The sequence below is a fragment of the Netta rufina genome (genome assembly GCF_964035555.1).
Source record: "Netta rufina genome assembly, chromosome: 2".
Taxonomy (NCBI): domain Eukaryota; kingdom Metazoa; phylum Chordata; class Aves; order Anseriformes; family Anatidae; genus Netta; species Netta rufina.
Window position 1 is genome coordinate 32,886,573 of NC_140124.1, and position 12,858 is coordinate 32,899,430.

At 36.9% G+C, this 12,858-nt stretch overlaps 1 protein-coding gene across 1 annotated transcript in view; it reads left to right on the plus strand.

Moving 5' to 3' along the window:
- The window catches only part of ITGB8 (integrin subunit beta 8), a 39,039-nt gene extending 33,682 nt beyond the window's left edge, over positions 1 to 5,357 (plus strand). Inside the window, exons 10-14 of the mRNA XM_084306922.1 lie at positions 571 to 976; positions 2,542 to 2,767; positions 3,759 to 3,862; positions 4,938 to 5,101; positions 5,194 to 5,357. Coding sequence (XP_084163048.1) covers positions 571 to 976; positions 2,542 to 2,767; positions 3,759 to 3,862; positions 4,938 to 5,101; positions 5,194 to 5,316 — 1,023 coding nt within the window. The 3' untranslated portion in view covers positions 5,317 to 5,357. The remainder of the gene's footprint in view (positions 1 to 570; positions 977 to 2,541; positions 2,768 to 3,758; positions 3,863 to 4,937; positions 5,102 to 5,193) is intronic.
- Positions 5,358 to 12,858: the final 7,501 nt, after the last annotated feature.

Consider the following 12,858-nt stretch of genomic DNA (forward strand, 5'->3'; position numbering starts at 1 on the left):
AGCAAGAGCAGCAATACTCTCTTGTTTCATTCCCATCACAGGAAAGGAAAAAATAAGCTGCTGCTAATGTGTGAGCCATTTTTGTGTTTTAGCTGGAGTAGGTAGGGCCTCCCAAAGAAAAAGTCTGTATATTTTCTGTTTCTACAGAAGGCATTTTCTGCAACAAGAACATTTATTATAGATTGTTTTTATGATGAGTATCGCTGTTTCTGTTTGTGTTTATCTTGCTCAAGCTGATCTTGAGTGTTTCTATAATTTACACAGAATGAACACTTTAAATAAAAGGAGGACTGTGGTACTTCTATGGGTATTTAACTTGTATTAAATTTGTCTTCTGCAGCAGGAGAAGTAGACTGCTGCTATGGTTTAACCGTATTTGTGATGCCTATCTTTGCTAATATATTTCACAAATGGGCACTGTATCTTTTCTTATTACCAGCAGATAATAAGAAAATTATTAAATTAGAATCTCACATATAATGTGAGATTCTGCTTTATTTGTTTGTTAAAAAATGTAAGCAGTTTATACGAAATTGTAATGATGTAAAGTGTATCTGTATTTCTTCTTAGGTTCTTTTCAATGTATCAGTTACAATGAAAGGATGTGACACAACCGGAGGAAGAAAATATGCAATACTTAAGCCTATTGGTTTCAATGAAACCACCATCATTAATGTACAGAAAAGCTGTGCGTGTCAGAGTGGAGATAGTGCAAGGCAGAAAAGAGTGTGGGCTGATGAAACTTTTCCTGATGGCAGACAGCCCCATTGCAGTGACAACGACTGTAGTTCTCATGGGGATACGGTTCATTCTGAGAGGTGCAGGCAACACCCGAACCAGCCAGTTTGCAGTGGTCAAGGAAATTGCATAGATGGAAAATGTTTCTGCTACAAAAACAAGCTAGGCAAGGTGTACGGCAAGTACTGCGAAATGGATGACTTTTCCTGCCCGTATCACCAGGGAAACTTATGTTCTGGTAAGCTGCTGGATTAATGTCTGTGCTTTGTTTCTCTTTTGTTTTGTTTTCTGAGACTTTTAAGTTAATCTTATTATGGAAAAATGTGATTTAATCAGTATCACTGTCTCTACCAGAATATATTATTTCCCCTCAAACGTAATTTTTGAAGTATTTTTAAATCTGTTCTGCTGTCCTGCCTCCTTTCATTTCACTCTACACTGACCAATTTGTGAACTGAGGGACCAATTTTTTCTGCTACAGTAGGATAAATTGAGAGTAATACTAAGGGCTTTGGCAGAGTTTCTTTGGTTTTGCTCTGTTGGTGACTGTGAACTTTACATAAAATGGAGAGAAATAATGTTACCTAATTCCTTAAATACTTCATTTCAACACAAAGAATTATGGTTCGTGTTCTCAACCTTCTTCTGTAGCCCAAAAACTTTGTGAATTTATTTCTTAACCTAAGCAGACCTCTCAAATTTGTGAGCTCACAAAGCCTGAGATGTGGTGGAAGAAGAAACAGGGAAATTTTTATCTAAGAGGTGTTGGGGTCTCTCATGTGTGATGGAGTCTCCTGCCCAAGGAGTATGCCCCTTGCTGGAATGCAAAGCCTTGCACTGAGATGCCCTATGATTCCTTTACCTGCCTTTTGCCCAGCCCAGGCAGATGAAGGGGCAATCTATCCTCTATCCTCACCGCCTCTTTGGGGATCCCATGCAACCATCTCCCTGTAGCTTGTGTGTATGGGTCCCTGGATCACAAGAAAGGCTATTGCAGTGTGTGTGAAACACATACTGCTGAGGCATAGCTGGGGAGATCTCAAGAGATTCGCTAGACCTGCAAGTGCTTTATGTGCTGTTTCTGTATTTCCTAAAGGTGTTTTCCCACACTGTAAAACTGTGACTAAACATTGCCAGCATGTCAATTGTACACCTGCCTAAGTGTATTGCAACATGAAAAACATATGGATTTTGCCCTAAAGCTCTCACTTCTTTGCCTGGAAAATTATAAAGGCCACCAGAGGTTCTTTGTAGCCTTTGAGTCCTTGAGGGTGTGCATTTTAAGTTCTTATTACACAACCCACAGTTCATAAATAGAGCATAGCCACCTCTCCTGCTCAGTCATCTGTCCTCTAGAAAGGCAGAAAAGCATTGTTGTAATGGATGCTTCTGAAAATAAAAAGTAAAAAATAATGGCATGTGCACATGAACTTGATACTCCGTCCTCCCAAAAGCTTGCCATTTATATGAATTGAATGCTTTATTGCTACAGAGAAGTTTATTTATTTGGCTTGAAGACTACATTCCTGAACGTTGTGTAATTTTTAATCACTGCTGCTTTCATCCAAGGCAACAGGGAAAATCCTAGTAAAATATTTTAGGATGAGATGAAGGTAGAAAGAAGCTTTTTCTCAAATAAGCAACCAGCAACAGTCATAAATACATATCATGGTGACAATTTCAGCCAGATTTGTTAACTTAAAAAACTTATCAGCAAGGCATCAGCAATACAAACGTATGCATGTAAAAACTGACTTTCTGTTTTCATAAAAGCATATGACTCAAGATTATCTGATGTTGTAGGTAATGGTGAATGTGAAGCTGGTAAATGTAAATGCTATGCTGGCTGGGAAGGGGACCGTTGCCAGTGTTCATTACAATCAGCAAAACAGTGCCTGAATTCAAAGGGCCAGATTTGCAGTGGAAGAGGAAATTGTGTATGTGGAAAGTGTGAGTGCACTGACCCAAGAAGCTTTGGCCGTTTCTGTGAATATTGCCCTGCTTGTAACAAAGCCTGTGAAGAAAACTGGTACGTCTCTTATGCTAGACTTGATGTTTAACTGTAACGTTGAAACCAGGAGGAATATTTCTGCTTGGCTAGATGTGTGCTGTTTTTCTTAGATGTTAGCCTGTAGGAAACTCAATCAGAATTCCTTGTGCTTCCCTGAAGAAGGATAGAGGTGTGGAAGAAGAGCTGTACCTGTGCACTATCACCACCATTGCTCAGCAGAGCAGGGCTGGTCTTACCCAGAGAACAGCATTCCCCACTACGCTTGGTTTTGGTGTGCTAATTCTAAGCCATGTCATTTTTCCTTATCCATTTAAGGAAGGGAAGGAAGTCAAAATCAGCAGCCAGAGGAGGGAAGAATTTAGACCATCCTGTTGGTGACACGCAGACTGGGGCTGACTTAAAGAGTAAATTAAACCCTGTCCTTAGGCTCTCCTGTTAGCACATGTAACCTCCTGCATCCCACAGTGGATAAGAAAGTGGCCTCTGTTGGAAAGGAAAATGCAGTAGAAATGATTGTGTATGTACGTTCATTTGAATAATAGCTCAGCTGGAGGGACAAGCTGGGCCATGTGTGAAAAGGTGAGTGCTAGGTAAAATGCAGTTAGCCCTGCTGGCTGAAATTTGTCCAAAGTCAAGCATGTGTCCCAATGAGACTGATAGGTAAGAAAGACTAAGACTGAACTAGAGTCTGTAATGGGAAGAGATGGTGCTAGACCCTCAGCTACCCTCCTGAAGAACACACATCACAAAGTGCAGAGCAGGGGCCGGATGGAAGTGGCTTGAGGCCAGTGAGACGCTTTACTTAATTACATCTGTCTGGTCAGTTCTGAGAAGTATCACAGGGATAAAATGCATCATCACATTTCAAAAAAATAATAGTAAATGTCGCAATGTTTTTACTAACAACAGGGAAACATTATGTGCAAGTGATGCATCAGCTTGTTGATACAATCTCTGAAAGGGGAGTGCAGAGAAAGACATAGGTTTTAATGACATTTCTCTTTCATAGGAATTGTGTTCAGTGCCATCATTCTAACAATGCATCTCAAGCTAAACTTGACCAGTGTAAAACCTCATGTGCTTACCTGTTGCATTACATTGACCAAACTTCAGGTATGTGGTATTTTCTAGGTAATTTTGGTAAGAGATGAAAATCTGTCAGGATTAATAATTGAATTCACCACTGTTACAATGTCTTTCAAAAGTGTGTCAGTATTATTGTAATAACAAAGCAGGAAAAAGGGAGCAATCACTCCTAGCTTCAGGGAAAATAAAAGATAAATAATAACAGGAAATGTAACTGGCAAGCATTGCTAAATAGACTTCCCAACTCCGTGAGAAGTTACATCTAATAATAATGAATCCTGCCTGAGTAATGCTTAAAGAAATATTTATAAATCTCCATTATGGCATTTGGGTGTTTTATTACTTCAGATATGTATACATAATTTGACATTACCAGAAATTAAGAATAATTAAATAATGCCTACCTCACTTTCAGCAATGTTTAAATACTGTTCAAGTATTTTTACTGTTCAAGAAATTGTGTTCAAGTACAAAATATATATATATATATAGTTATGAGGACTTTGAAAGACTAAAATATTTTTTGATAAAATATTGTAAAGCTTAAACGCTCCACACTGCAACAAAAAATGGCTATTTTGTCACTTCACATTTTTCTCTTTTAAGGTTCATAAACGAGAAAACTAATTGAGAACACTTTTCTCTTGGGCTTCATATTAATTAGAAGAAAGCCAACTATGTGAGAGAAGTTGGCTAGTGAAAAGAGTACTGGACAAGTAATCAAGAAACCGTGTTTTCTTTCATATTTTGCCAATGATACGTGCTCTAATCTTGTGAAAATTAAACTATTTTGGCATCGCACACCTCCACAAATTGATCTTCTCTGTTTCAGCTGTAAACTCATCAGTTGGCAGAGAATTTATGGTGGTCAACACAGTGAAGCCTTACTCTTACTTTTATAGATTCAAAAAATAATATTTGACCATTTGGTCTTGATGAGCTTTGTTTTAATAGTTTGTGTATGGCAACTTATTTTCCCTTAACTTTTATCAGACTTGTGTTACATTTATGCCCTTTTAATATGCAGCAGACATAAATGTGCTTGAGGAATGTGCAGATTCCTTGTGCTTGGCTTTTCACTTGTGTTTTCCTTTCATTGCAGAATGTTTCTCTGGACGAAGCTACTTCAGAGTGTTTTCCATAATCTTTATAGTTACATTTCTGATTGGGTTGCTTGTTGTACTTATCATCAGGCAGATAATTCTGCAGGGGAATAGCAATAAAGTTAAATCTTCAGCTGATTACAGAGTGTCTGCAACAAAGAAGGTAATTGATTTCCGAGCCATCCTATTCAGTAATATTTCCTTGCACATAAAAGTTAGCTAATTGTTGATAAAAATTGTATCTTCTCCTTCAAGGATAAGATGTTTTTGCCTACTGTTTGTACAAGAACAGTAACATACAGACGAGACAAACCAGAGGAAATAAATATCGACATCAGCAAGTTACGATTAAACGAAACTTTCAAGTGTGAATTCTGAAGACTGTGTGTTTTCTGCAAATTTCTATTTTCATCATTCTCTATTTTTTAAAAGTTACCACTCTGTCAGAGTCTTGACTGTTGCTGTTTGTTTTTGTGTCATGCATTTTGTTGGATACTGTAACAAAGTGACATGTAAGCATATTCACATAATGTGACTATGTTTGAACTATAGCTGCTGTATTTTTTTATTTTTTTTTATTTTTTGGAAGAGGAATGTGCGTTACTACTGTTCAGGAACATTAGTGTTGATGTAGCACTTTAATGTATTCTAATTTATTTAGTTCTGGCATAGAATGTAGATATGAACAGGTCTGACAAAGCACTGATCTCGCTGTACATGTAGCTAGTACTGATATGCTCTGTAGGAATGGACAAAGCTGTGACTGAAATATTAACATTGCTGTATGTTATAGCAATAGGTGAAACTATTCAAATGCTCTTAAATAGAGTAAATGGTACTTTTATAGTTCTCTCAGTTGACTAAATTCCACTGATTTGTCTGCTTTAGCCTCTTAGCTTTTCCTCGTTGCTTAATAAAAATGACTGGATTAAATGAGTGCTTAGTTACTGGTGTGTGTGCATAGTAGTGTGTGTATACACACGTGAACACACAGATAAATATATATATATAGTTTTTTATGCATTATGTCACTTAAAGATAATTTATATCTGATAGAGAGAAAATTTTAGCTTTTTTATTTGTTTCAACATAAAAACTTTTATATGAATTTTAAGATATTTGAAAAACTAAGTGGATACAGAAAATGAGAGTTCCTCTGTCCACCAGTGTCATGCTACAGTGATGCCTACATAGCATCACTGCTGGCCTCACTTCGCCTTTGGAGTCAGCAGCATCAACTCCATTGCAATCAGATAAACTGCACCAGAGATGTGTTTGGTTTGCTAGCTACATGTCAGTGTTTTGCCAAATGAGGGCTTTGTTCTTTTTGTATGTCAGACATAAGTCTGTTTTTACATACATGCTCTTTTTTCTAAGTAAATTAGTTGGCGGGATTAGTTTTCTTGAATTCTTACTTAACCACTTCAATTTTTGTGACTGTGCATTAAGAAATGCGTCCAGTGTGATGAGAAAAATAACCTGCAGTTTGAAAGAAGGTGAGGAAGACAGGAGTCATTTTCTCAAGAGAACACATTAATTGATTTAATAAATGTATGATTAGATTCTGCCTTCAGAGATGGGCAAAACTCTTCTAAACATAGTGGGACCAATATAAGCTGATCTGAGTGCAGAATTTGAGCTACAAGGTCAAACTGAAGCATTTTCTTACCCTTGAAACTGGCTGTAGCAGTAGAAAACGTGTTATGGCTGTATGCTAATTGGAAGAGTCAGCTAACCTTTACTTACCTTAATTACTCTCCAAGACCCTAAAAAATTCTGGTCATTGTCTGTGAAATGTGCACTAAAATCTTGCTGGAAAGAAAAAAAAAAATCATCTCATAAGATATTATGCAGTCATCTTAGCAATATTAATTACTGAAATATTAATCTGTAATCGCCATAGATAAGAGTAACACAAACAAAATAGGACCACTTTCTATGCAGTTTGGTAGAAATTAGTATGTATTAATATTTCATATTCAATATTTCTTAAATTCCTACTGAAATCTGAGTAATGTAGAGGTGACAGGAAGGTAGGATGCAAAACAAATGAATATTATGTGAGTGTTCACAATGAATTTCTTGGGTCATGTGTCAAGTGAGGGACTGAGAAAAATAAAAACAGGAGCAGTGGTCTTTCAATTAAACTGTCATAACAGGTTTAGATTTTAGGGCTTTTTTTTTTTTTTTTTTTTTAATAATTGTGAACTAATATATGAAATATTTCTGAAGCAATCCTCAAAGAAGTCCCCGAACTTTCGACCATTCAGCTAAAAGTAAAGGTCATCCTTACACTGACCCTGGTTTTACTGATTGCTTCATTGTAACATCTTAGTTATAAATTAATTCTGTCTGAAGATTTGCTCTGTAATGTATTAACTATACCTTGAACTTTCCTTTTCTTTTTAAAATGCATAGAACCATTTTCCTCCCGTGTAAGTTAACAGACTCTGAGACATTGGTATCAGTGGAATTAAGATAAAAGATCTGCAAAGGTTTGCTTACTATTGTCCTTGACAATTCGGTAGTATTTTTAGGCAAGTAAGAAACAAAATCTCTGATTTTCTGTTTCACTTAGCAAAACAAAGCAAAGAAATACAACCTCACTCAAGAATATCTGAGTGTTTAACAAAAGGCTAACATGGTTATGTTCTTTAAACAGTTTGATACAGTTTTTTTGAACATAAAAGATTCCTCAGCATACGCTTCTCATTACAGCTCTTAAGCTACTTACTGAAGTGTTAGCTATTGTTTTGTTTTTTTCTCTAGAAATTATTTTTTCTCTGTTAGAGGGAGTTAATTGTGCGGGTAGGGGACAATGGAACTGGGGTCTTTGGGGGAGAAAGATCTGATCTGTATCGCCCATCATCCAGACGTCACATAGCTGCCAGTCTTCTCCTGTAGCACTTTGTTGGCATTGCAGTGCTGCCTGTGAAGGGGCATGGCCAGTATTTCCTTATCACACACCTGCCTGAATGTTTCATGTGCTCTGGTTGCATTGAACAGTCTTGCAAGACAAAATTGCAATGTAAACTGCTTGCTGTCCTAAGGCAAAAAATATATATATATTGAATATATATAATTTTTAAGGCCTTTTCTTGCATCTCACTCAGTGTTTTGCTGTATTGTGGAGGGAGCTAGTGAAAAAGAATAAGCTGCTGCTAATGTGACAGGTCAAGGCTTTTATAAGGCCCATGGGGAGCCTATATAGAGCAGGATCCTTGGGAGGAGGCTTTGTTTCTGGGGATGGAATCTATCCATGAGAAACTCTGGCTTTACTTGGTACTTGTTTCGCTCTGCCTTTGACCATGTTTTTCAGAAGAGCTGCTGCAGGAGATGAATAGCCCAACAAAAGCCTCACTATTTAGGGAGCTGTGTTCCCTCAGCACATGACCTTAAATGAGAAAGCAGCCTGTAATTCACAAGGAATTTCCTCAGCAATTGCAGAAGGCCTGTGCTTCCTATAGTGCTTAGATATTACAGACAAATTAATTCAGATTAGTTTTCAATGTATTGTGCGTCAAAGATGCTAGTAAAAATAGGTGGGAAAAATCTATCCTCAGAATAGCACATTTCAAACTTTTTAAATAAAACTTCTTATACTACAATGCTTTAAAAATGAAAAAAAGGTCAAATGATTTGACCGCATGCCTATACCCAAAAATATACAGACAGATACTCAGACAGCACCTCATAACTGGTTAGCACGATTGTTTTTAGATTTCCTCTGAGACAGAGCATCTGCATGACTCTTCAAAGCAGATTTGTTAATGCTAAAAATCTGTGTGTATAATTTTTAATTATAATTCCACATTATTTTTACCATTTATCAGTTGTATAACATTTTAGAAGTGACACTATTATGCAGTTAAAACATACATCTTCAGATTTTTTTTAGACTCTAAAATGAAGAAATACTATGCATTATTTCCAAGCATCATGAGCATGTTAGTAACATCACTGCAGATGTGTGTGGGAAAATATCTGTTTCATCCAGAAAACGTGCATATGGTATGTGAGGAATTTTCATTGTGCCCAGCTGAAATTCCCTTATGTTCACAAGCAGTGTTTCAAGTGGACCTTAAAAAGGAAGGACATTTGTATAGGCATAGTTTACATTTTATCCATTATAATCAACTGGATTTATTTTTTCCTCTCTATGGTGTCATGAAAACCTGCTATGTAAAGTATTCTTCAGACTGCAGTGGAAAAAATTATTTTCCCAGTCTGATCATATATATTTGTTTCCTGTTTAGTGTGCATACTTAAATGTACACATGTTGCAAACGGAGAGTGAACATGTGAAGCAGCTTCAAGCAACCCTTAGTCCATAAGGAATAGTGAAGCCCAGAACAGAGAGGTCCTACTGCTTTTGCAGTGGGCATCCCAAGCAGACACAAGGCACCTTACAGTTTCCTGTAGCATCCCTACAGAGATGGTGCTCCGAGACCATACTGCTCTAGGTGTCAGGGCAGGAAGCCTTTTCAGAGCAGGCTGGCTGGGCAGGGGTGACACTGTTTCTGTCCTGTATTTCCAACGCTTGTCCACGCATTGGAAATACATAGTGTACAGTCTGCAGTCCTCAGCTCTACAGGCTTTTTACATCTTTACTCATCAAAAAATGCTTGCATTTAATCTAGAAAGAGACAACTGGTGCCAGTAAGTACTGTAAACAAGGATGCTTCAGGCCTTCTTGAGAGCTTCTGAGAATGCTTTGGGCATCTACCCGTTGACTTCAGCCCAGCCCCAAGATCTGCACTTGCCAGCCTTAAGTCAAGTTTTCTGTAGCCAGGAAAGGGCACTTCTCATAGAGACATTAATGCTGAACGAGTGCTGGGTGATGTTTACTTTGCTCTATGAGGGAAACATAGTGCCAGTGTTCTTGCTGTCCACTTGAAACAGAAGAGCAAGATTTATTTAAGCAGAAATGGAGCAATAGTTAAGAGCAACATTACTTTTCAATGATGATCTTGACACTGCTCAGTGCACAGAATCTCATGGATAGCACAGAGTTGAAATTCACGGAGAGGAAAAAACAGTTAAAAGTAGCCAATGTGAATGTATTTTATAATGAACTAAATCAGTGGGATTTCACTGAGTGCAAGCCAGCTCAGAATGATTGGTCTTTCTGAAAACAAATATGTAAATAAAATTTGAAACAAAATAAATACATAAAAGTAGTACATTCTTCAGTTTAAGAAATGCTGCTCTGGAATGCATTTTCTCTGTTTCCTTTTCTGCACGTACTGTCAAAAAAAAAGTATACCTCCTTTAAAATAAAAAAGTTTTGAAATCTGGCATTCATTAAAATAATATCTCTATCCAAATGCTAACTTCTCATCCTTATACCTATATTGTGTTTGAGCTGTTCCAGTTATATTTTGAAGGGAGATGTTGAAAGATGAGAGATTTGTTTGGAAAGTCATTTGTGTTAGAAGAATTCAGTGTGCTAACATCTTCACTTTTACCTACTACTGCTTCAGAACCTAAAGATATGTTAAAGTGTCTTATTTAGCAATGGTGTGACAACTATTAAAAATACTACAGTTTTAAACTTTCTATTTAACATATACTACCTTTTGTAAAAAATATATACAGATAAATAATGTTTCTCTAGATTTTATGCATAGAGAATGTTAGTAAGGGAAAAGGTTTTAAATAAATTTGTAACTTCTTACTGTCCATTTTCCATTTTAAATGATACTTTTAAATGATACTTTAAATCACTACTTTTGTTTGTCTGGAAATATACTGAATATTTTATTATTTAAAATAGTATACTTTTATAGCTGTTTATTAATTTCAGTTGACTACTAACTTCTATTTTGATATTTATTAATGAGTTGACACTGTAGTATATTGAGATGTTTATTTTTCTATCAGAGCTGTAACAACTATGACATAGCATTATTTTAATGCAACATCATTGTACTTGCTCTCTAAAAAATAAAATCGATATTTAATCCATACAGAATTTTCATATTTTTAATGCCTAGGATATTTGTGATAAGGAAGAGATCCTCACCTCTTTAAGAAGTAAAGCATTTTCATTAAGATGTATGTACATGTCCAGAAGAGGAATTATATGATTACAGTGTTTTTAAATGGAATAATACTGGGTCAGAAGAGATCAGTCTAAATACAAGGAATACCAGTTTATCAGTTGCAGACAAACAGATGAATGCACAATTGGGATGGGCTTTGAGAATCTGGGGAGTCAGCAGTTTGGGAGTGCAGCTGGTTTGCCTTGCCCCACTCAATTGAAATATGAATGTACCAGGAGGTGTTACCAGTCTATTGGAGACAAGAAAATACTCCATGGAGAAATGTGATCTATATGTTATTAGTATGCAGTTACAGCATCCTTCTGCTTTGCAGTGCTTTGGTGGTAGAGGTGTTACTGCCATAGAAATGGCAGTTTCTTGTAGATGCCTCATCTATGCCACTCACTACAGACCTAAGTTGCTTTATGAGTACTGGTGAAAACACTTAAGTTTTGGAAGGGTTACACACCTTCTGTTCTTCTGCGGAATTGGTAATAATGTATGCTTTACACAATGCCATAAAATTTCTCATAAAAAGGACTTCAGACATTCTGACAATCAAAATTTGCGCTACAAGATATATGATGCATCAGAGACAGCTGTGACACTAAACCACCTGACAACACCACTGGTAAAACCAGTTGTAGGACTTCTCTCATGTGAAGGAAAGCTCATGCTTCTAAGAAGACCCAGGTTTTGCTCTGGAGAGCAAGAGAGAAGTGGAATCAAGAGATGACTGATATGTTCCCGGTCATTAAGCCACTTAGTGGCCACACCCTAACAATATACAATAGAACAGAAAACATTGGGAAAAGGTGTACAGCAAACCTAGAAAGAAAAATTAGATAGATACGCATATATTATATACACACATCTATCTATATGATAGATGGCAATCTGTGCATCTTGGTTACTTTTTCTGTTGAAGCAATGAACATAATCCCAATATAAACCTGATGAGATGGAGGCTAAAGAATTTCCTTTCACAGAGGAAAGAGATACATAAGCATTTACTAACACAAAGAGCAAGCAGTCCCACAGAGAAATACACATTTTCCACAGCAGCTCTTTATGGAAGGAATGAATGCTGTCAGCAACTTGCAGTAAACATCAGCCTATATCAGACATAGAATTTAAGCATGTATCTTGAGCTACAGACATGGTGTTCATTTTTTCCATTTGATATGTAAGCTCAAAGTCAGTGTTAACACTAACCTTAAGTCTCTGATAGACTGGCACCAAACAGTGCTGCACACTTTATATATTGTGGAATGATGCTAAGTGATCTGTATGAAGTCTTCCTTCCTGTGAAATCTGGTAATCAGAACATACCTGTATATTTTAAAACATCCAGGTAACGGTAGGGTTTTGACACAGGCATCGTTGTATTTATCCAATTTCCATTCACATCCATGAAGCTGTCAGTCAGGGCACAACAGTGCTCGAGTTTGGCTGTAATGTAATGCAACTGCTATTTTGTTGCAGATACCATTGGCAAGAAAAAGGCTTGCTGCTCAAGCACTTCAAAGAGGAAAGAAACCTAAGTTACAGCCTCTAAAGCCGGAGGAGGACAGAGATCCTGATTTCAGCCACTTTTTTGACACCAGTCATGTAGGTGCACACTATTACAAAATTTCTCTGCCTGCATGCTTCCCATTGTGGTAGGTGCAGAATTTGATGTGATATACAGAGAGGATGGGAGGAGGAAAGTTCTGTGTTAGGGACTGCTGTAAGTTATCTGCTCAGCACAGAGGATTGAGTGAAGATCTGAGTATGCATGATGACAGCCAAAGTCAACTATTAGTATCATGAATAAAAACTTTGTTAATAGAGATTTTAACTAGTGAGGAGTTAATGTGGGTGGTTTGTTCTCCTT